Source organism: Danio aesculapii, chromosome 12 (assembly GCF_903798145.1).
Source record: "Danio aesculapii chromosome 12, fDanAes4.1, whole genome shotgun sequence".
Lineage (NCBI taxonomy): Eukaryota > Metazoa > Chordata > Actinopteri > Cypriniformes > Danionidae > Danio > Danio aesculapii.
The window spans coordinates 21,931,653-21,953,704 of NC_079446.1; the positions used below are offsets into that span (position 1 = coordinate 21,931,653).

The 22,052-nt window shown below is 32.4% G+C and overlaps 1 protein-coding gene across 3 annotated transcripts in view; it reads left to right on the top strand.

Annotated features, from left to right (window-relative positions):
* The first annotated feature begins 3,741 nt into the window (after positions 1 to 3,741).
* The window catches only part of nsfb (N-ethylmaleimide-sensitive factor b), a 51,863-nt gene continuing 33,552 nt past the window's right edge, over positions 3,742 to 22,052 (top strand). For all 3 annotated transcript variants that reach the window (XM_056469468.1, XM_056469469.1, XM_056469470.1), the window contains exons 1-9: positions 3,742 to 3,831; positions 6,653 to 6,738; positions 6,848 to 6,947; positions 8,411 to 8,450; positions 10,587 to 10,753; positions 11,986 to 12,093; positions 12,182 to 12,257; positions 13,171 to 13,326; positions 20,279 to 20,478. In XM_056469468.1, the coding sequence (XP_056325443.1) occupies positions 3,820 to 3,831; positions 6,653 to 6,738; positions 6,848 to 6,947; positions 8,411 to 8,450; positions 10,587 to 10,753; positions 11,986 to 12,093; positions 12,182 to 12,257; positions 13,171 to 13,326; positions 20,279 to 20,478 (945 nt within the window). In that variant the 5' untranslated portion in view covers positions 3,742 to 3,819. The remainder of the gene's footprint in view (positions 3,832 to 6,652; positions 6,739 to 6,847; positions 6,948 to 8,410; positions 8,451 to 10,586; positions 10,754 to 11,985; positions 12,094 to 12,181; positions 12,258 to 13,170; positions 13,327 to 20,278; positions 20,479 to 22,052) is intronic.

Here is a 22,052-nt window from a genome sequence, read left to right on the forward strand (position 1 = left end):
CATGAATCAGTAAACGGTGTGTGCTACGTTCTGCTTTGCCGATTGCAAAACGTGATTGGGAAACGGTTTGCCAGAATATACCCTGACCTTTCCTCTCACCGCCCAAATATGCTCTATATTATAAACAAAATTAGCCTATAAGTCTTTTCCTAAATATCTTACTCTCAGGAAGTTCACCTAAGCCTCAGCAGCAGTGGAGTTTTGAGATTGACCTGAGCTCAATCTCCCCTCACCCTGCGAAAGGGAGGGAGCCCTGGGCTCAAGGATCCCTTTAGCTCAGGGCTCTCTCCAGGGACAGCAAGCCAAACAAGCGATTTATAAATCATGAGCTAAGTGTAAACTTTTGAAATGTACATGAGTGCTGTAAAGGTGTCAGGAAGTTTAATCTGGTGCCATAAATTAATGTATTGAATATAAAGTAATCACCCCAGGGGTCGCAAGACAGTCGAAAGCCTCATGGCTTTTCACTTCAATTCAGTTCCTCTTAATTCTATAGCACTGTAGATTGTGTCAAAGCAAAATAACATAGAAGTTCTAGTAAATTGAAACTGTGTCAGTCCAGTTTTCATTTGCATGTTGTTTTTTAATGTAACTATTAACTACATTTTTTTCTTTTGTTGGTTATAGATAAAATTTGGTAATTCTAATAGTTTAATAAAATGAATTTGACTTTTGGAAATCACCCCCCACCCTCTCATTGTCCCTTTGGGAACCACTGCTTTAGAATATGGTAGTACATGCCCAAAGTACAAAAATATGCAATTTAAGTGCTGTTATTGTTTTCTTAAAAAATCATACTGATTAATAACTTATAGAAAATTTCACAATGTTTTACGAAAACTAATTGATACATCTTAATTGACGTGCGAAACAGTTTATATATATATATATATATATATATATATATATATATATATATATATATATATATATATATATATATATATATATATATATATAAAATACACGTTTCCTCATTCTAAAAAAACATATTACTCTAATATATTGTCAATTAGTCCTATAATTGACTTTACCTAAAAATATTATTATAATTGATGTCAACAATGTTAACTATGATTGATATTGATCCTATATCTTTTGTAAATTACTGAAAAGTCTTTAATGAGGTTTAAAACACCTTGATACATCAGCTTAATGCTGCATATTTGATACGTTTGAATGTTTTTTGGAATGAATAATAAAGTCTAAAGTCATTCCTCATTTCATTTTACTCTTATCTTCGTCTTGTTAATGAAACATTAAACATTTTAAAACGTCATTTAGGATTTCATAGCAAAAGCATGGGTGTAGCTACTACTTTCTCAGAACATCTTAAGATTTAAAGTGAATGTTGCCGATCTCTTTAAGGGTGAATCTACAATATTTTTGGTAAGCAAAGCTCCAGTGTGCTGTCTATAAAGACTGTCTTTCCTGGCAACATTCACTTTAGCTCGCCCACTTCATGTCGTCCATTATCAGAAATTAGTAGATGGAGAGCAGTTGATTTCTTAGTGGACAAATTTCAACGGCATATTTTAATTTCATATAAATAAAAGAGAAAGAAAAAAGAGAATAATTAAAAATGCTAATGTTATTATTGAGTACAGCCTTCAGTTACAGTATATAAACCTCTTTAGTAAGAAGTAGAATTATTGAATAAAATAATATAGATTGTTTAAAATTACATAAAAAATGCATTCATTTATAAAACAAAACATAAAAGCCATGCATTTTTAAAGTTGCTACATTGTGCTTCATTGATTCAAATATTTAAACAATTAAACAATTGTTTTCAGCACACAAGTAACTGTAAAATCATAAAATAAAAGAGGCAAACAGACACTGCTGTGACATTAAATATTTAGTATTACATCAATAATATCACTTGGTTGGTGCGTAGTTTGGAACCCGGATGGACCTAAGATTCGTAATCAGCCAAGTTTGGTGAAGGAAAAATAATGGTTTGGGGTTACATTCAGTATAGAGGCATGCAAGAGATCTGCAGTGTGGATGGCAACATCAACAGCCTGAGGTATCAAGACATTTGTGCTGCCCATTACATTACAAACCACAGGAGAGGGCAAATTCTTCAGCAGGATAGTGCTCCTACTTATACTTCAGCCTCCACATCAAAGTTTCTGAAGGCAAAGAAGGTCAAGGTGCTTCAGGATTGGCCAGCCCAGTCACCAGACATAAACAATATTGAGCAAATCTGCAGTGAGATGGAGGAGACATTGAAGATGAATCCAAAGAATCTAATGATCTATGGGAGTCCTGCAAGGACGCTTTCTTTGCCATTTCAGGTGACTTTATTAATAAGTTATTTGAGTCTTTGCAGAGACGTATGGATGCAGAAGTCAGACTTTACTATCTGTAAAATAAGCTTAATCTAGAGGCCTTTGCCTTTCATTTAAGCCACTTCTGATGCCAAATAATGAACTAGAAGTTATTATTTGTTGTTCCCAACACTTGGATAGGCGACAAGACTTTTGTCAGGTAGTGTATAGCTATGTTTCCATCCAGCTATTTGTATGCTCATTTTGGAATATTGCGATAAAATTGTTTGATGAAACTGCCTAGATGTGCACATATTTTGAAAATGCGCAAAAAAAAAAAAAAAACCGTATGCACACAACTTTAGTAAGATAATCTTTTTATCCGATAATAAAAAAAATATGCATAAACTACGACACAAACACATTTACCAAAAAAAAAAAAAAAAAAAAAAACTTATGTGTGCATCAAAAAATGTTTGAAACATTGACACCAAAGACTTATCAAAAGAGAAACTTTCTGTTGGATATAGGCATCGCTGATGTCCATATTCATAAATGTAATTGTTATAGAAAGTGAAACAATAAATCCAAATGTTATTTTGGAGTTTGTACTAATTTGCTTATTTAAATTCACAGTAAAACACGAATTGATGACAAAATCATATTAAAGACTTTTTTTCAAAAGAAAACAAAAAAACAATGAATAATAAATATGACAAATATATAAATATATTGATAGAAATCTCAAAATTCAGACCAAAGACTGTGCCTCTGGCGCCATCTAATGGAGGTGTTTGTTTTGAGACAGTTTCTCTGTAGAAAATAACCCCGATTTTCAGTCACATTTGTTATTCTGTCCAGTTGTCATTTTCTGACAAGGCAATAAATGACAATAAAGTTTTTTTTTAAAGAATTACATTTATTTGAACAGAATTAATTTGAAAGAAACGCTATCATATATTTATAGAATAAAACAGTTTGCAGCATATGTTGTTTTGTTTTTCTAAAAATGACAAGAAATAAATTAGTCTGTACATATTTACATATTGAATTTAAATAGCATTTTCTTTTAATATTATTTCATTTAATTATCCAAACCTCAAAAATAAATAAATAAACAAACAAACAAACAAATAAATATATATATATATATATATATATATATATATATATATATATATATATATATATATATATATATATATATATATATATATATATATATATATATATATATATTTAAATAAATATATTTACTTACTCTTATATTAACTCTTGTTTTTTTTCCATTTAAGTGTACAAAATGAGTCAATATAAAAGCATATGATTTTATACATATGAGCTCAAATACATGAGCTGAACCTGCAAACTGTGTGAATCAATGACTGTGTGAGTGTGGTTGCAAAAGTTTAATGCGTGCTTTTATTTTGGTGGGAAGTTTCTTCCGGTCAGATGTTCGCATCAGTTTGAGCGGCCGCTAGGGGGAAGCGTCTAGCAGTGTCGTTCTTACGGAATTCCTCTTGATCACCTGATAAACGCAGAAATGGCTGGCCGGGTGAGTATTTCTTTCCCTTTAACGTTTTTTTTGTCAAAAACATAAATACGGATCTTTTTGAGAGTTTACTGAGTAAACTCAAAGCTGAACGCCATTCATACGTGTTGTGTTTGCACACGTCATTCACGCTCATGCAGAACCGGAAGAGCTTCACATCACATCTTATGACTCTCAAACTTAAAGCGCCGTTTCAAACTTTAAGTACAAGTTTCTAATGTTTTAAAAATGCAGTCGTTTTTGTTAAATAAGTTTGATAAATGAAGACGGCAGGGTGCGTGTTGTTGTTACGCCTTTGGCTGCTGTCATTACAGATGTGTGAATCAAAGAGTTCATATTATGATAAAGAAACAAATGACAGATAGCATAAGCGAATTGAGTTATGAATACTCAAGACACCTAAATGCAAATGAAAACATAATATTTAGGCTGTAGTTTATCAGACGTTCACTAATGTAAAGACTTGAACGTACAGAAGTCTGTAGTGTTGTTATTATTCTTAACTAAGACTACTAAAGGGACAAATGTGCCATAAAATGAAAATGTTTACTCATTCTCAAGTGGTTCCAAACCTTTATGAGTTTCTTTCTTCTGTTGAACACAAATGAAGGTGTTGAAGAAAGTTGGAAAACTATAATCATTGACTTCCATAGTAGGAAAAACAAATACTATGGAAGTCAATGGTTACAGGTTTCTAGCTTTCTTCAACGTCTTCGATTGTGATAAATTTTGGGTGAACTGTGCCTTTAAAATCATAACAAACTAAACTATAAATTTAAAGTAATCTCTTGGCAACAAACTGAGTTAAAATAAAACGTTTAAATTAAAATGACTAAAATAAAAATATACAAATGTAAGCAATTTTTAAAACTTAAGAAATACTATAACCAAAAAGGCAAAAGTTGCTTAAATAAAAACAAAAAAAATGCTAAAATTAAAATCTAATTCTAATTACTCATAAATATTGGCATATATGAGACTACAAAACAAATGGCACACAATACATTTAATAAAGTAATTAATATGAATGAATTAATATTTGTTTTTTTTCAACTTTAGTTATAGTGTGTAATAGAAAACAAACTAATTATATTTATAAAAATATATTACACAAAGTCAAGGAGCATCCCATTTTGTTGTCGACATCAATTATAACTAACAAAATGTTATTTTCCCAAATATTATTCAACGTAACTTTGTGAAACCTCTAATAAAAAATAAAATGTCCAAATATGGGTATAAAAATATTCCACCATCATTCAGCTTAACAGATATTTTTATTTATTCAGAATTATTTTTATGTTTATGTTAAATGGAACCAGCATATTCAGACCTGAAACTATTTAAATGTGCTTTGAAGGAAAGCATAAAGATTTGACAAATTAAAATTTTATTATATTTATTTATTTTATTATTTTACACATTTTAATATAAAAAAATCAATCAGTAAATAAAAAGCTAATATTTGTCATTTGATTTTCTCAAAACGTCACAGTAAAATAATGTGAGGAAAAAAAATACAGCTCTGTTTTTAATGTGTTCTCAGATCTTTGGACTCCGTGTCAGGTGTTTGTTTCATTAATGGCTCATAGTTACTTAAGCAAATAATAGAAATTTGATAAGCGGCTCCAAACACACAGTGTGCATTATGCATTATAATTATAGCATGTATGCTTGAGGAGATTATGCGCGATTCAGAAAGTCCAGAATTCATTTCATGTTATCGGTAAAACCACACTAGTGTTTAATACAGGCCTTCAGTAATCCTGTAAGTTCACAGAGCATTACTGTATGTTCTCAGCATTTCTTTCCTGCGAGCTAAAGCAAGTCATTATAGATTTGTAAAGTATTTGAATAATTGAATGTCTGGATACAGACAAGCTAATGGGAGGAGTGACTGCTTATTCACTGAGTGCCAGTCATGATGACAGTGAAGATTTTAGCAGACAACTGGTAAGTGTTGACGTCTAGGTTTGGTGTTTTTAGAGGAAGGATGATGGAGACTTTTCTCTGTTTTCCATTTAAAATGTTGGGTTTTACAAATGTTTGGTTGTCATTTTGCCTTATTTTTTGGACCAGTGTTACTTTTAGTAATGATTTGAATTCTAGTTATTAGCATCAGGAAAAAATATTAGTGTATTATTTCATATTATTTATCACAGTCCTTTCCTGCAATGTATCTTGCTTAAAAAAATTATCTTTAATAATATTAGTTTCGAATAGTCTCTCTGATTCACCAAGGCGCACATTTTATTTTTTATTAGAATGCAGTATGATCAACAATATCATAAGAACACTGTATCTTTGCTTTTCGTTCTGCATTTGTAAATGATATATTTTCTAAATATATAAATGTTAAATATTTGTGTGTGTTAAATAAATGTTCTTATATATTACTTTATTTAGTTAACTTTAAACAAAACCCCCAACATTAGTAGTATATAAAGAACACAAAATTGGTGTAGAGATATATAATTAAATATTTAAACATTAGAAAATTACAATTTGAAACAAAATATTCAGATACCTTGAAACAAAAAGCAAATATTAAGATGTCTAAGCGAATAAAAAATGCTCTACATTTTACTTGTAGTTTGAGGATTATGTCATTATATTAATATGTAAGAGGTTCCTGTGTGTGAAAATGTAAAGACAACTGATTTAGTAGTAATTATGAAAAATGCAAATAAGTATGTTCAAGCTTTTGACTGCCAGCATATATAACCATATACAAGTCCACATTTTCAGCATACATAAGTCCACATTTTCGATTTCATCTATTTGCTATCACTTCATCAATCTTCTGCTTGTTTTTGTTTCTCAGCTAATGCAAGCAGCAAGATGCCCGACAGATGAACTGTCTCTCACAAACTGTGTGGTTGCAAGTGAGAAAGACTTCAAATCTGGGCAGTGAGTATTTGATGTGCATCAAAAAACCCAAAGAACCTGAGATGGGGTTATATTTAAACACACTATCAGAATGCATGTGTCTGATCAGCTGTCTCTTTTTTTATTTAAGGCATTTGACTATTAAAACCACTCCAACTCAGAAATTTGTCTTCACTGTGAGAACTCACCCAAGCGTGGTGCCAGGAACCATTGCCTTTAGTCTACCTCAGGTACATGTTTTTGTCATATTTTCTCAAGGTACTGTCTAAAGGCCAATGATGACACATAATGTCCTCTGAATGGGTCTTTACACAGTCATCATTGGTTTTGTCTGCTGTTCTAGACATCTAGATATAGACTTTATACCACATTAGTATATGGAGGAATAGACTCGGGTAATGATTTGCTTCAATATGTGATGCTATGGAAGCTATTTTTTTAATGACCTTTAATTCTGACAATTCTTTTTTTTCCCCCCAGAAATGTGTCTTACAATCTGGAGTTATAAACAAATGAAATGATTGTAAAGTATTGGAAATAATTTTAAACAAATTATTATTTTTTTGGATTAAAATGAGTAGACTTTATTAATTAATGAGTAAGAACCAGATGAATTAACCTATAATAAAAAAATTTATTATATATATTATTATATAAGAGACCATAATCTTCCGTAAGAAGCATATAGTTTTATTTATTAACTGCAAAATGCAAAATTATTAGCCCTTCTGTGAAATTAATTCCTTTAGAAAAATTCCCAAGTGCTGCTTAACAGAGATTTTTATCATCTTTTAAACATAATAGTTTTAATAGATAATTTGTAATAACAGAGTTTTGTCTTTGACATAATGATGACAGTACATAATAATTACTAGTGCAATATAATAGTATTCAGCTTAAAGTGCATAACTAGTTTAATTAGCCAAGTAATTGGGCAACAGTGAATTGTTCTGTAGCCAATGGATATATATAATTTCTTAAGGTTCCTAATAATACTGACCCTAAAAGATCTATAAAATAAAACGGCTTTTAATCCTGCCAAACTAAAAAATAAGACTCTCTCTAGAAGGAAAAAAAATGTAATTGGAAATACTGGGGAAAAAAATCCTTTCTCTGTAAATATTTGGAATAACTATAATTTCACAGGAAGGCTAATCATTTTGCTTATACGGTGACGATTAGTTGTTTTAATTAAATTAATGTACACATTCCTAGAATATTAGGTCATGAATATATTGCTCAAAATTGATCTAAATATATTGATAGAAAATTTGTATTAATCTTCCTGATGCATGTAATGACATTTTTGCATTTCCATATATTGTGGCATTGTTACACTCCTGCTTAATGTTGTGTTTCTTAACATTTTGCATTGTTTTTGCCTGCTTGTCCTCCACCTATTAACATGAGAGCAGCAAGACACCTCAGGTACTGCTGTAGCATTCTCACAGTGGTGGTCTTATTTTATGGCATAACGTCATATTAATGAACCAAAAAAAAAGAAACTTGAGAAATGTTTATCAACTAAAACTACAGGATGAATAATTAATTTGCTGTACAATAAGACCATCTATAAAGAGAAAGTTGTAGAGATGTGTTTGTGTGACCTTTAGCAGTTGGATCTTATAAACTAACTTTATAATAATTTTGTGTCTTGCGATATGTAAAAACCTGGATGTTCTCTGTGTCACAGAGGAAATGGGCCGGACTCTCTCTAAACCAAGATGTGGAAGGTACATGTGTAGTTTTTTTTTTTTTTTTTAACAGTACTAGGTTTGAGATGTTTAAAAAAAAAAGATGATCTGAATTAAAAAAAAAAAAAAAAAAAAAAAAAAAAATATATATATATATATATATATATATATATATATATATATATATATATATGTATGTATGTATGTATGTATGTATGTATGTATGTATGTATGTGTATATATATATATATATATATATATATATATATATATATATATGTATGTATGTATGTATGTATGTATGTATGTGTATATATATATATATATATATATATATATATATATATATATATATATATATATATATATATATATATATATATATATATATATATTAAAGAATTTAAAATAAAAAGGATGCCTGTAAAATCTACACTATTTGATTGGCTGATTTCTAATTGACTTAGTGTTTTAGTTTCCTGCACTTGTGAGAATATTTATTGTATTGTTATACCTTTATGGTTGTGTTAGATAGATGGAAGTGCAATAGATTGAGCCAAACCATTTTGATAGTGTCAAGAAAAAAAAGAATGAATTTGTTATTATACCAATAAATTACACCAATAAGTTAAAATGTAGACAAGTTTCTCAAAATGTATAGTAAAAGTATTGTCTCAAAAAAGTCAAAAAAAAAAAAAAAAAACAGTAATATTGTGAATTCTTTGTATTGTTCTCAAAACCATGACACACTAGATTTGCTTTTTGAAGATGCTTTTACAAATAGAAAGTTTTTATAAAAAGAACAGCATTTGAAGATAAAATAAATATCTTCATTCTCACATTTGATTACTTTCATATGCTGTTGCTGAAGAAAAGTACATATTAAAAAAATCAAGGGATTGTTGGATTGTTAACACTAAGGGATTGCTGGATTGTTGTAAAGTGTGTTGTAAGTAAGGTCTTAGCATATTCTAAACTGAGTCCAAATCAGACTATTTGTAAAATGTGTAAATTGTTAAAATATTAAATATCTATTTATTATATTTCTTGTATGTAGTTTAATTGCTCTAGTCATTATTGCTTTTATTACTATTACCAATAATAATACCAATAATAATAATAATAATAATTAATATTAGAGTGATTTCTGAAGGATCATGTGACTGAAGACTGGTGTAATGAAGCTGACAATTCACCTTTAAAATCACCAGAATAAATGATTAAATTAAATGATAAACTACTTTTGAACAGTTATTTTAAGGTGCAATAACATTTCACAATTTTACAATTTGTACTGTATTTTTGATTGAATAAATGCAGCCTTGGTGAGCAGGAGAAGCTTATTTTAAAACATTTAAAAATCATACTGACCCCAAACTTTTGACCTGTAGTGTATATCTGATCGGAAACCGATGTAAACGATTGACTGTTCTCACTGTGTATTGAAACTGGTCAGATGCTACTTGTGCGTCTTGTTGTGCACTGTTGCTTTGTGGATTGTCTGCATTGGTTTTTATGCCAATAATGTTGTGCAGCATTTCACACACAAGATAAAACAAACAGATCTTGCGTTACTTTATGGAAAAATGCTGTTGTTTGTGGTGGATTATAACATCTAATGAGGCAGCAGCACAGATGATGAAAACTGGTATGTGTGGTTTTCCTGCGTTTTGCCATCTTCGCTGGTCTCAACAATCATAGAGGTGTGTAGACCAGCCCTACTGGTAGGATTTTAGCATTTTCCACTAGACTTGCACTTTGCAAAAACAACACAAACTTGTTTTTCTATTGACATTCAGCCTATTTTCTACAAACCACATCTGACATATCATGTTCACATTTTACAAGATGTGAGAAAGCCAACAACAACAACAACTCAAAAATATGATAAGATCAGTCATGGTTTTGTATCATCAAATACAAATACAAATACTATCCTAAGAATGTCCACATGAATTGTATGTACAGTATACTAACAATACACAAAATTCTTCATATACATAATTACATTTTTAATTATATTAATTTTGATCAATATAATAAGTTCTAACTTTTTTATGAGATATTTGGTTCTATTGTGTTTTATTAATGTCCAAACTGTAAACCTAACTCTTACAGGAACCTGTTGAGTTTTATTAATGTCTACACCTAGCCCTGTTGTTGTTTTGTTTGCAGTGAGTGTCTACAACTTTGACCCGTCCAGACAGTATGTGGGAACCATGACAATCGAGATCGACTTCCTCCAGAAAAAGAGCATTGACAGCAACCCTTATGACTCTGATAAAATGGCCATTGAATTTATTCAGTGTTTCACTGCGCAGGCCTTTAGCATGAGTCAACAGGTGAGACGTTAATCGGTCTTGAATGTTATCCTCACACTTGTGTGTTGACAATTGTAGTTTGATGCTCTTGGTTTGTTTGGTCCAAAACAAATTGACATTTGGGGCCCGTTTCAGAAAAGTAAAAACTCTGAGTATGTTAACTCTGAATTTTCAGTTTCAGAATGGGAGGAATGCCGAACCCAATAAAGCAGGGTTATTCAAGCTTATTTTGGTCTCCTCCTCCCTTTTTAAAATGCTGTTTAAATATGTCTTAATTTTTAAAGTATTTTATCACATTTCAAGTAAACATATTTAAAGATTCTTAAATCAAGAGGGAATTTTTAAAAAATGGGGAATTAATGGGAGCTATTTAGTCTTTTTTAAATTAAGTTTAGACTTAAATTATGCCTAAGTCAATTATCTGTGAATGTGGTAATAGTAAACGTAGAAGTTTTCTTAATATAAATTAAAACAAGAATGTTTGGAGTGTTGGCAAATTTACAATAGCTCCACCCTACAAAGTTACGCAATGTTAAATATTACAAGTGAACAGCAGCAAACACGAAAACGCAGAGGCCGTTTACACAATAGCACTTTCAGCCAAAAACGGGGAAACCTGGCAACTATGTTTTTGTGACTGAAAATGCAGACAAATAAATAAACAAATATAAATAGCACAATAAATAAACGCATAAAGTTTCTGAAATTATTGATTAAATTATTCATTATTGTGTGTGTGTAAACGCACGAAAATGAGATTAAGCATTAAAGGTAAGCACAAACAAACACACCACAATGGTGGAGTACGTGGTTGTGTTGTTTAAGGAAAAAACTTTTGAGTTGTTGACTATGTTGTTAACATATCCACAGAGTTTCCCATCTGAGATTTCAAGTTTAAAGTCAGAGTTGGTTGAAGCACCTTTTTGAAATGGGCTCTTGTATTGTAATGGGCAACATTGTGAATATAACAAAAAAGGTATGCTTGTGGTTCTCTATTTTGATTTTGTGGTTCCCTATTTTGAAGATTCAGAGGTGTTTGGCCCAAATTATGTTTATATTTCAGTTAAACAACAAACGAATTTGTTTGAAAGTGAACCAAGACCCAGCTTTTCAATGAACTGAACTTATAGAGCAATTGCACCAACAGTTGTTTTAACCAAACCAAGTGTGAACACCTTTATAATAAGGTCTGTGAGTCTTTGTATGTATTGTAGATGTTGTGGCACATTAAACCTCTATCTTCTTTTTGACAGTTTGTCTTTAGCTTTTGTGACAAACTCTTTGCGCTGGTCATAAAAGATATTGAGGCCATGGATCCCAGCATTCTCAGAGGCGAGCAGAACTCTAGCAAAAAACACAAGGTACCTTTTCTTTTTCTTACTTGGAACACTTGCATATTAATATGTTAAGAGATGTGGCTTATTTAGAATTTTCCGTTTCCTTTTTCAGATTGACATTGGTCTACTGCATGGCAATAGTCAAGTGATTTTTGAGAAAGCGGAGAGCTCGTCTGTCAATTTGATTGGTTAGTGCTTAACCTGCAAATTCTCATGACTCTTGTGAATCTGATATACACAAGTTTACACATATACATACACATTTATTTCCTATTTAATAGATAAAAAAACAGAAACATAATAAGATAATAAACTTCTAGTTACCTTGCAGAAATGACTGCCACGTATATTCCTAGATGTCTGTTAGCATCCTACCAGTATCAGTTTTTATGAACAGTTCCACAAACTCCATCAAAGACCTAATATTTTAAAATAATTTGTTTATATGGAAAATATAATATACATGATCATATCCATTTACATATTTTTTACAAACCTTACTTTTTTGTATAGCAACATTATTTATTTATTTATTATTACAATTTAACATCAATAATAATTAATATTAAATAACTAAATAATTTTATAAGGGATTGAAATAATGTCATTTGTCTGCTCAATGAGCCTTTTTAAAGATTATTTCTTATTAAAACGTAATGACAGAATGCAGAAAAACTTCTGCAATTAATAATGCCAAATAATTTGTATCCATAGTCACATTTGAATAATAGATTTTTAAATGTACAGTGCCATGCATATTTTTATTGAAATAACAGGCAATAAAAACAGTTTGCAAAAAAAAAAGATAAAACATAAGGTATGTAGTAGATTAATTCAAAATAATTCCTCTGTCAATTTTTATTTTTGTCCTGTGGCTTGTTTTGTTCTGTGATTTAATGCTTGAAACGTTAACAGGTTTCAAATAGTGTAACAACCAAACTGCACCACTAGATGGCAGTCAAAACAAATGTATTTTTAACCGCACCTGCTGTACCTCAGGGTACTGTTATTCTAAATGTTTTACACGTCAATTTATTTTACATATGGAGAAGTTAATTATATTATGTGTCTCAGCATTTGTTTTTGCAAATTATTCGACAGGAAAAGCAAAAACCAAAGGCTCTCGTCAGTCTATAATCAACCCAGATTGGAACTTTGAGCGCATGGGCATCGGAGGCCTGGACAAGGAATTCTCAGACATCTTCCGTCGGGCTTTTGCTTCACGAGTCTTTCCTCCAGACATAGTTGAGCAAATGGGTGAGTCTTGGATTTTCACTTGCTGTTTCACTTTGAAAACCTTCATAAGGAATCACTTTGGGTACCAAGTAAGTCAGGACTGTCACTAGTGGTAAAAAAAAAGTTTAGCAAAGGTGTATATGCCCTTATTTTTTATTTTCTTCCTCTGCATCTCTTTCTGTTTAAGTTTACAGAAGCACAACATGATATGGTTAATTGAAGAAAAAAGGACAAAGCCAAGTAAAATAAGATGGCTATAAGAATAGACGTACAGCACTCAGACCTTCCCAGCACTTTATCCTAACCATAAATGAAAATTGCTTAAAGTTATACTCGATCCTGACAGAACATCCGCATGTTGTCTTCACTTTTGCTGTTGGCGTACAGTCAAAAGCCTAGTTTGAATTATATTGTCAGACGGCAATCTGATTGTGTTTTTATGATTTATGTTCACCCTCTAAACAGATCAACAATTGTTAAAGATGCTATCCAGCAGACTAATTCCCATCAGATTGACTCCTGCAGCGAAAGTATTATAATCATTTGCAGTTAAAGCTGCTGTCTGCATTCCATTCCCAGCTTTTAGGCACTTGGGTCTCTTTAGTGAGTAATTATGAACAAGTGTTCTTATTTGCGTGCAAAAAAATGTTCTCACACAGAAGTTCAGATGGATTATGAACAGGTGTTTATTTGGACGAATCCTAAATGATCATGTCCACTGCTAAAAACTAGCATGATGCCATGCAGAACACTTATTATATCAGAGCATCTATTATTGGCTTAACAACCACTCAGAATTCTGTCATATGGAGTAAGCTTTTAGCTTTGCACCCGTTAATGTCCTAGTTGATGTACATCCTGATAATTCAAATCTTGTTTTTGCTTTGAATTTAAACATAAAAAATATAAAAAGTGTTTCTTATTTACATTATATCTGCCAAAAGTAACTTGTATAGGGTAAAAAGCAATGGTCCTAGAACTGAGCCTTGCTTTACTCAATATCAAACTTGTAAACTATATGGTACGCTATGCTTCCCACACATAGACTTTACATGGGTGGGCAGCCCAGGTATATTAACAGCCGCCCAAGTATATTTTGTGACAGTCTTTTTTAACAAATATTATCATCCTTTTACACTTTTTTTGTATCCGCTCAAGATAACTAAACATCCACGTTCGATTAACCAGTGGAAAATCTTCTCTCAACCTATTTCGTACTGCTCATTGAGTGTGCGCGAGAACTGTCAACAACGCTTCCTCAGACAGTCTCACATGCTCTGCAGAGACCCAAAGAGATGCTCCTTTTCGAGGCTTAAAAATGCATCTGGCTGTTGTTTCTAAGGGTGCTTTTACACCTGTTTTGTTCCGAAACAATGATTAAAACTGTTACAATGTTCCACTTTGCACTTGGTGTGGTTTGCTTTCACACGGTAAACTCTCCTCCCCCTTGGTCAGAGTTCCACGGTTTATTTTACAGAGTCCCACTCAGCTGTCATGCGTTCTTATTTTAATTTATGGCAATGAGCAACAAGACATTATAAGCGGAAAGCTGCGCTTTAATTTTCACCAAATATTAATCAGAGGTAAGACTTTCTCATACATAGCCCTTGGCTAGAATTATGCATTATAGGTTTTACATTATAGAGAGAAATAACAGATAAATCAAGACTGTTGTTTGGTCAATTTTCCTAACCGATGAACAACTTTTGTTAATATTTCAGCATGGATATTTCAGTAGGAATGATGACCCCCCCCCCCCCCCCCACACACACACACTCACTCATAATTCTCTCTTCATATAGCCGTATATGCCTTTTACTTGTCCATAAAACACTGTGATATAGTTGGGCTCGGATCGTTTTGCTTTCTCACTACAATCGATCCACTCCAGAGTTCATTTCAATCAAGCCAAGACCACCACATTCAGGCGATCTCGGACCGATTGATTTGCTAGGACCAACGGATTCAAGCTCGGTTGCTGGATTCACATATACCAAACAAACTGCGCTAACTGGGGAAACATGCCAGGTTCCGAAACAAAAGTCTAGGTGTGAAAGCACCCTCAATCTCCTAAAATGTCCAGCAGTCGACTTTTGCTTTTGCATTACTCTTTTATTAAAGACTACTTTTAGCTTGGCTTCACAGCTGACAGCGCGCACAGCCATGAGACAGACAGAAAAAGTAAATAATAGATTCTTTCATTTAAACGATTAAAAAAACTTTGCTGTATATTTGAAGAGAACAAAATGAGATCTAAACTGGCTGAACTTGAGAGAGAGAAAGAGAGTGTGAGAGGGAAAAAGAGTGGAACTGTGTGCAGATGGCTCCTAAATAGCATAAAAATAAGAGAAATAGTGGAATTCTTTTTTATTTTATTTTAACAGCTTTTTAACAGTGTCATAATAAATAAAAGTATTGTTAAAAATCACATAATTTTTTTGTGTCACATGTAGTTTTATGTTTTATTAACCATTTATGTGGTGTGGGTAAAAGATGTGTTTCAATCCGGCTACCACCGCAAGTATATTTCAAACTTGTGGGAAGCACTGGTACGTCTTAGTTTGGTGCTAAGTTTAGTGCTAAACCTATAATAGATACGAATGATTTCAACCATGGCGATTTAATTTCACAAATACAAGCATCATTTTCTGGCCTGTCCATGTTGATAGAATCAAATAGTATCAAATGCAGCACTAAGGTCTAGTAAAGCTATTAGCAAATTGCAACCACAATCAGATGTTTAAAGCAAGTTAAATGGTCTAATCTCACACTGGAATTCTCTTTATATACAATTTTTTTCCCCCCAGAACAAACATAGTTGTGAATTTCTATAGCTGCCATCTACCAAAATTAGCAGGGTACGAAAAGCAATGGTCCAAGTAGTGAGCCTTCCATTACTTCATATCAAAGTTGTGATCGATATTCTACTTCTTCATTTACTGTTACAAATTGATAACGGTTAGATCATTCTGATTTGAACCACAGCAATGTAATCCCATTAATACCAGCAATTTTAAAGTTGACAGTATCAAATAATATCAAATGCAGCACTGAGGTCCAGTAATGCTATTAGCAAATTGCAACCACGATTAGATGATAAAAAGGAAATAATATGGTCTGAGCTTGCACCGGGATTCTTTGCAGATATAATTTCTCTCCAAGAATGAACATAGTTGTGAAGAGACCACTTTTTCAAGCATTTCTGATAGGACATTTGGTCAGCAAATTTGGTCTGCAGTTTGCTAATTCTAATCAAGTTGCGTTTAAGTAAGATGCTTAATAACAAAAGTTTTTTTGGGGATAAACCTTATAAAATGACCATCTACCAATGGATTAGCAACCCCCTAGAGCACTCTAGCAAACACAGAGAACACGCTAACAACCATCTACCCCTGCCTTAGCAACCAACTACCAATGGTCTAGCAAAAACCTGTAGCAGAAGAGTAAATCTTCAGAGCTGGCTAGTTTTCAGCTGATATAACACTACAGGTATAATTGTGCGTTAAAAGTTAAGCAAGTCTAATGCAATTAAATCATAAAGCATTTAAACACAAGGTTCATGCAAGCGCAATGAACTCTGTCATTTAGAATTGTAAACGAACAGTTCTGAAGGGCATATTCCTGTAATCTGTCAGATGACTTGATCATGTCTACACACACTCACAGAGAGCTGTGTGTGTGTGTGTGAGATGACCTTTTGTGGTGTGATGGCTGCAGGAGTCGGCCTCTGGCCCGGGCAGCTGCCTGCTCTAATGAGATGGCTGGTCTTGATAGCACAAAGGTGAGCACCTAATTGGGCTTGGTTTTGGAGCCCAGGTGCTGAAGGAAGGTGCGGCTGTGCGTCTGAGTATGTTATTGTCTTACAGCGCTTGGGTGGGAGTTTACACCAATAGACTCAGTTTCTCCCAAAAACTCCCACCACCTAAAGGTCATCTCGGTCTGTCCAACCATGGCTTCGTTCTTCTCCTCCACGAAAAGTCTGAACGTCTACCCTCCCTCAACCTGAGTCTGTCATCAGGTGTAAATGGCCATACTGATTCTGATCTCAGGCCTGCTGGTTATCTCCAGCCTTCCCGCTCAGTCCAAATGGCAGCCAGCAGATGTTGTTAACCAAAAACAGGCCTCTTGTCTGAGAAATGCCACTGCTCATCAAAAAGACCCGTGTGCTACTTTGAAAACACTTGATTTGGGCACACAAGATTTTTTCCCTTGCATTAGAACATAAAATGTCCTCTTTATTAGTTTGTTTTTCTGTTTAATTACCAAAAAAATATTGTTAATGATGTATAGACCTAAATCATTTTATAATCTAAAGTTGCTGACCAAAATAATAATTAATGATCATTTGACATTTAAAAAAAAAACTTTTCTACTGTCATTAAAACCACTGTTTTACTCCTTTGTAAGTAAGAATTTTTAAAAATATAATCCATTTAAATATGGTCACGAAATGATCTAAATTAATAATTGTTTTATAAAAAGTTATTTAACAAAACATTTATTAACCTACACATTTTACATGCATTTAATGAATGCATTTAACAAAACACAAAGTATATAGCTGGAAATTTATAGTCATACATATAACAGGAAATTGTATCACAGAGAGCATTTATATAGACCTTTGTGTCTTTTACTAAACTTCTAAAAAATATATCATTTGCTGTAATTCCCCCCAAAAATAAAATTATATATATATATATATATATATATATATATATTTATATATTTATATATATATATATATATATATATATATATATATATATATATATATATATATATATATATATATATATATATATATATATATATATATATATATATATATATATATATATGCCTTCAGAACTGCCTTAATCCTTCGTGGCATAAATAACAAGGTACTAGAAATATTCCTCAGAGATTTTGGTCCATATTGACATAATAGCATCATAAAGATGCTGCAGATTTGCCGGCTGCACATCCATTTTTTTTTTTAAACCGGCTTAAGTAAATAAAAAATAATAATTATATCAAATTATTTTTCAGGATGGTGTAAGGAAAAAAGCATGCTCCACATGACTTTTTTTAAGCGTGTGAGAAATAAATATTACCGTATTTATTTAGCTTGCGCTCATAGTTATTGTTTTGCTAAACAATTAATCTGTGCAAGTTTGGTGAACAAGTTAATCCATTGAATAAAAATATTTGTTTTGGTAATTATCACTAAACGAAGTCTGACCATTTGCTTCTACGTTTGAGTTGTTGGCCCTTCTTTGTTGATGTCAGTTTGATGGCTTCAGCCATGATATTCTTACTATTTTACCTTTAGTTTGCTACTAGAGAAAGATGCGCAAAAAGAAAGCCCCTCCCCCTACTTCTTTTTCAGTTGAAAGTACATCAGCAAACTGAAATAAAAGTCTCAGTAACATCTAATTCATGCAGACTTGAAATAGAAACCAGGGCCAGGCCGATAAACGATATCGAATATCGATAAAATTCATTAGTTCTTTTTGTTTATTTTGTGGATTTCTGACCATCAAAAAATTCCTTAAAATAAAGATACAAATTATAGAGAACGAAATTTGTTACAAAAAGATTTTTTTTCCAAGTATATTTGGCTTTGTGAAGTAGTCAAAAATGGTTTCAATGTTTCCTGTTTTTTATGCTTTTAAATTTTTTTTTAACATTTTTATTTTATTTGTTTATTTTTTTATCTTCTGTAGGGGTTATTTACAGTTTTAACCCAAAGAATGACCAGTCTGTCAGATGAAGAAGAGCCGGAGTCAGAGATTCAAATAAATAAAATAAAGTTTACTGAAGATAGTTTGCAGTTTCATCAGCAGAAGCCAGCTTCAACACTCGCAATGAGTTAATATAATAATATAATGAACTTATTCATTAGTTAAAATCATTTCAAAGTTAAATACTCATTTTAAATAGTCAAATAATCATATTTAATAAAAATAATGAGAAATAGGATTATGAGAAAAGGATAAAAGTTGATCCATGCTGAGATGGATTGGAAGGTATAAATTCAAATCCTTCAGTCGCCCCTTTTTGACCTGAGTGGAGTCCAATACTCTGCTTCCGGTCAACCAGTGAGGTCACTAAGGAGAGTGGAATAATGACTCATGCTCCCTTAATTAGGTCACATTGACAGTGACAAGGAGGTCACAACTCCCTAATTAGGAGTTTCCTGGCCCCTTCTTGGTCAAGCCGGAACCTTATTGATAGGACCAGAAATGAATTGATTCAGATGTGGTTTTACCTGAAGCATCAGAAAACATGCAATAGGCAAAAGGTGTGAATTCTACACAGTTTTGCAACCTTAAAGGGCTCCAGACTATTTAAATAAAATGGACTATTGTTGCACAAATGTGTGAGCATTTTAGTGACTTTTCCCACATGCAAAATTATGTATTGTAGATAGACCGTTAATGATGATACTACCGTTTACAAAGTAGTGGCACCGCCAGTATTTTGGAGTCATAGTATCGCGATGCTACCATAGTACCGGTAAACCGTGCAACCCTACTCTATAATGATGTATGAGCCAGTCATACAGCAGAAATGTGCAACAATGGGAATCGAAAAGTGTGTTGATATTAGAGATATATCGAATTTTCAGCCACCGAAAAATTATTGGACGAAAATGTTATGCCATTTATTGGACCTTCTAATTTTTGTATCTTCAGTCATTGTTGGGGTACTCTTAAATCTAGAAGCATTATCTTATATCGAAATATATATCGCTATCATTCAGTATGGAAAATAATTATTAAGATTGCATTTTTGCCAGATTGCCCAGCCCTAATTGAAACATTTGTTAAAAAACAAAAGTACTTTAAAACCATATAAAAACAAAACGATTACAATTGTGACACATTGAAAACTTTTTTTTTATTTATTATTATTTTTTATGAGCGCCCTTCTATACCATTTTGTGACCATGCTTCAGCATTCCTCAACTCCTTTTCTCTTTCCTTAGGTTGTAAACACGTGAAGGGAATCTTGCTGTTTGGACCACCCGGCTGTGGTAAAACCCTAATGGCACGGCAGATTGGAAAGATGCTGAACGCCAGAGAGCCAAAAGTGGTCAACGGGCCAGAGATTCTGAACAAATACGTGGGCGAATCGGAGGCCAACATCAGAAAGCTATTCGCTGATGCTGAGGAGGAACAGAAGAGGGTACGAAACCAGAGATGGCATTTTGTGCAAATTATTCAACACGTTGCACGCTTGGGAGAAAAAAACTTGTGTTGTTTCCATGCATTCACAGACTTTTTTGCACAACCTTACATTCATCTGGCTCTGTGACGGAACCCGCCGATATTTGACACGTTAAAGAAAGGTTTCTCTGTCAACAGTCAAAAAATAAGAAATAAAAAAATAATGGCAGGCTAACTTTTTTGGGGTTTGCACAAAGGACGCTGTTCCCAGTTTTGGGCGCTCCAGCTGCTCTACAAATAACTCCAAATTGCTGAAATATACTTACCGAATTACTGTAAATAGCCTTGTGTTTGCTTAGAAACATTATCATAGTTTGTTTTTTCCAAGGGTGATGTGCTGGCAGAGATCTGCTGGTTCTGGCTGTGTTGTGAGTGTGATGTTGTGCTGGTAGACTGTGTGACTACATGACATTGAAGAGCTCACTCGGCACCTCTTAATGAGAGCGTTCGGCTATCTGTAACCCCTCACCCTGACTCACGGGAGGCCACGCACACTCACACTGGCCTCCCATCTGCGCTAAATGTTACGGCCTTGCCTCTCACTGCCTCACAGATGATGAAGATAAAGCCTGATTGTGAACCATTGTCACCGAGTTTATTTAGTACCAGTGGATTCGCCAACTTGGCATTTAAAGGGATAGTTCACCCCAAAATGAAACTTTTCTCACCATTTAATCACCTTTAAACTTTCTGAGGTTCTTTCTTTTGTTGAACACTACAGAAGATATTTTGAAGCATACTGAAAACCTGACACCCACAGTAGGAATAACCAATACTATAGAAGTCAATGGTTACAGGTTTTCAACATTCTTCAAAATATCTTCTTTTGTGCTCAACAGAAAAAAGAAAGTCAAGGTTTGGAACATGATGATGACAGAATTTAAATTTTTGGCTGATATATTTAAAATGAGAGATTAAGAGAATTATACACAAAGTTTTAAAGATCATATTTAAATCACAATCATATTCAATCTAAATATATGTTTATATACTGTTTTATAATATATTGTTTTATGATCAAATATATTACTCGTTCTGAAGTAATAATAAGTATAATGAACATTGATCAAATATATTACTTGTTCTGAAGTAATGATAAGTATAATGAACATTGATCAAATATATTACTCGTTCTGAAGTAATGATAAGTATAATGAACATTGATCAAATATATTACTCGTTCTGAAGTAATGATAAGTATAATGAACATTGATCAAATATATTACTCGTTCTGAAGTAATGATAAGTATAATGAACATTGATCAAATATATTACTCGTTCTGAAGTAATAATAAGTATAATGAACATTGATCAAATATATTACTCGTTCTGAACTAATAATAAGTATATTGAACATTGTATCTGGTTATATCAGTACATTTATATCTGGAGCTTAACTCAGTTATTTGACTGTTCAGTGTATGTGGATATTTACTATTTAGTGTACACAAATTAAATTAATTATTTACTATTCAAAAATTGTTAGACATTCCAATTCTGAAACAGAAAAATTAAACTAAATAGAAAAAACTG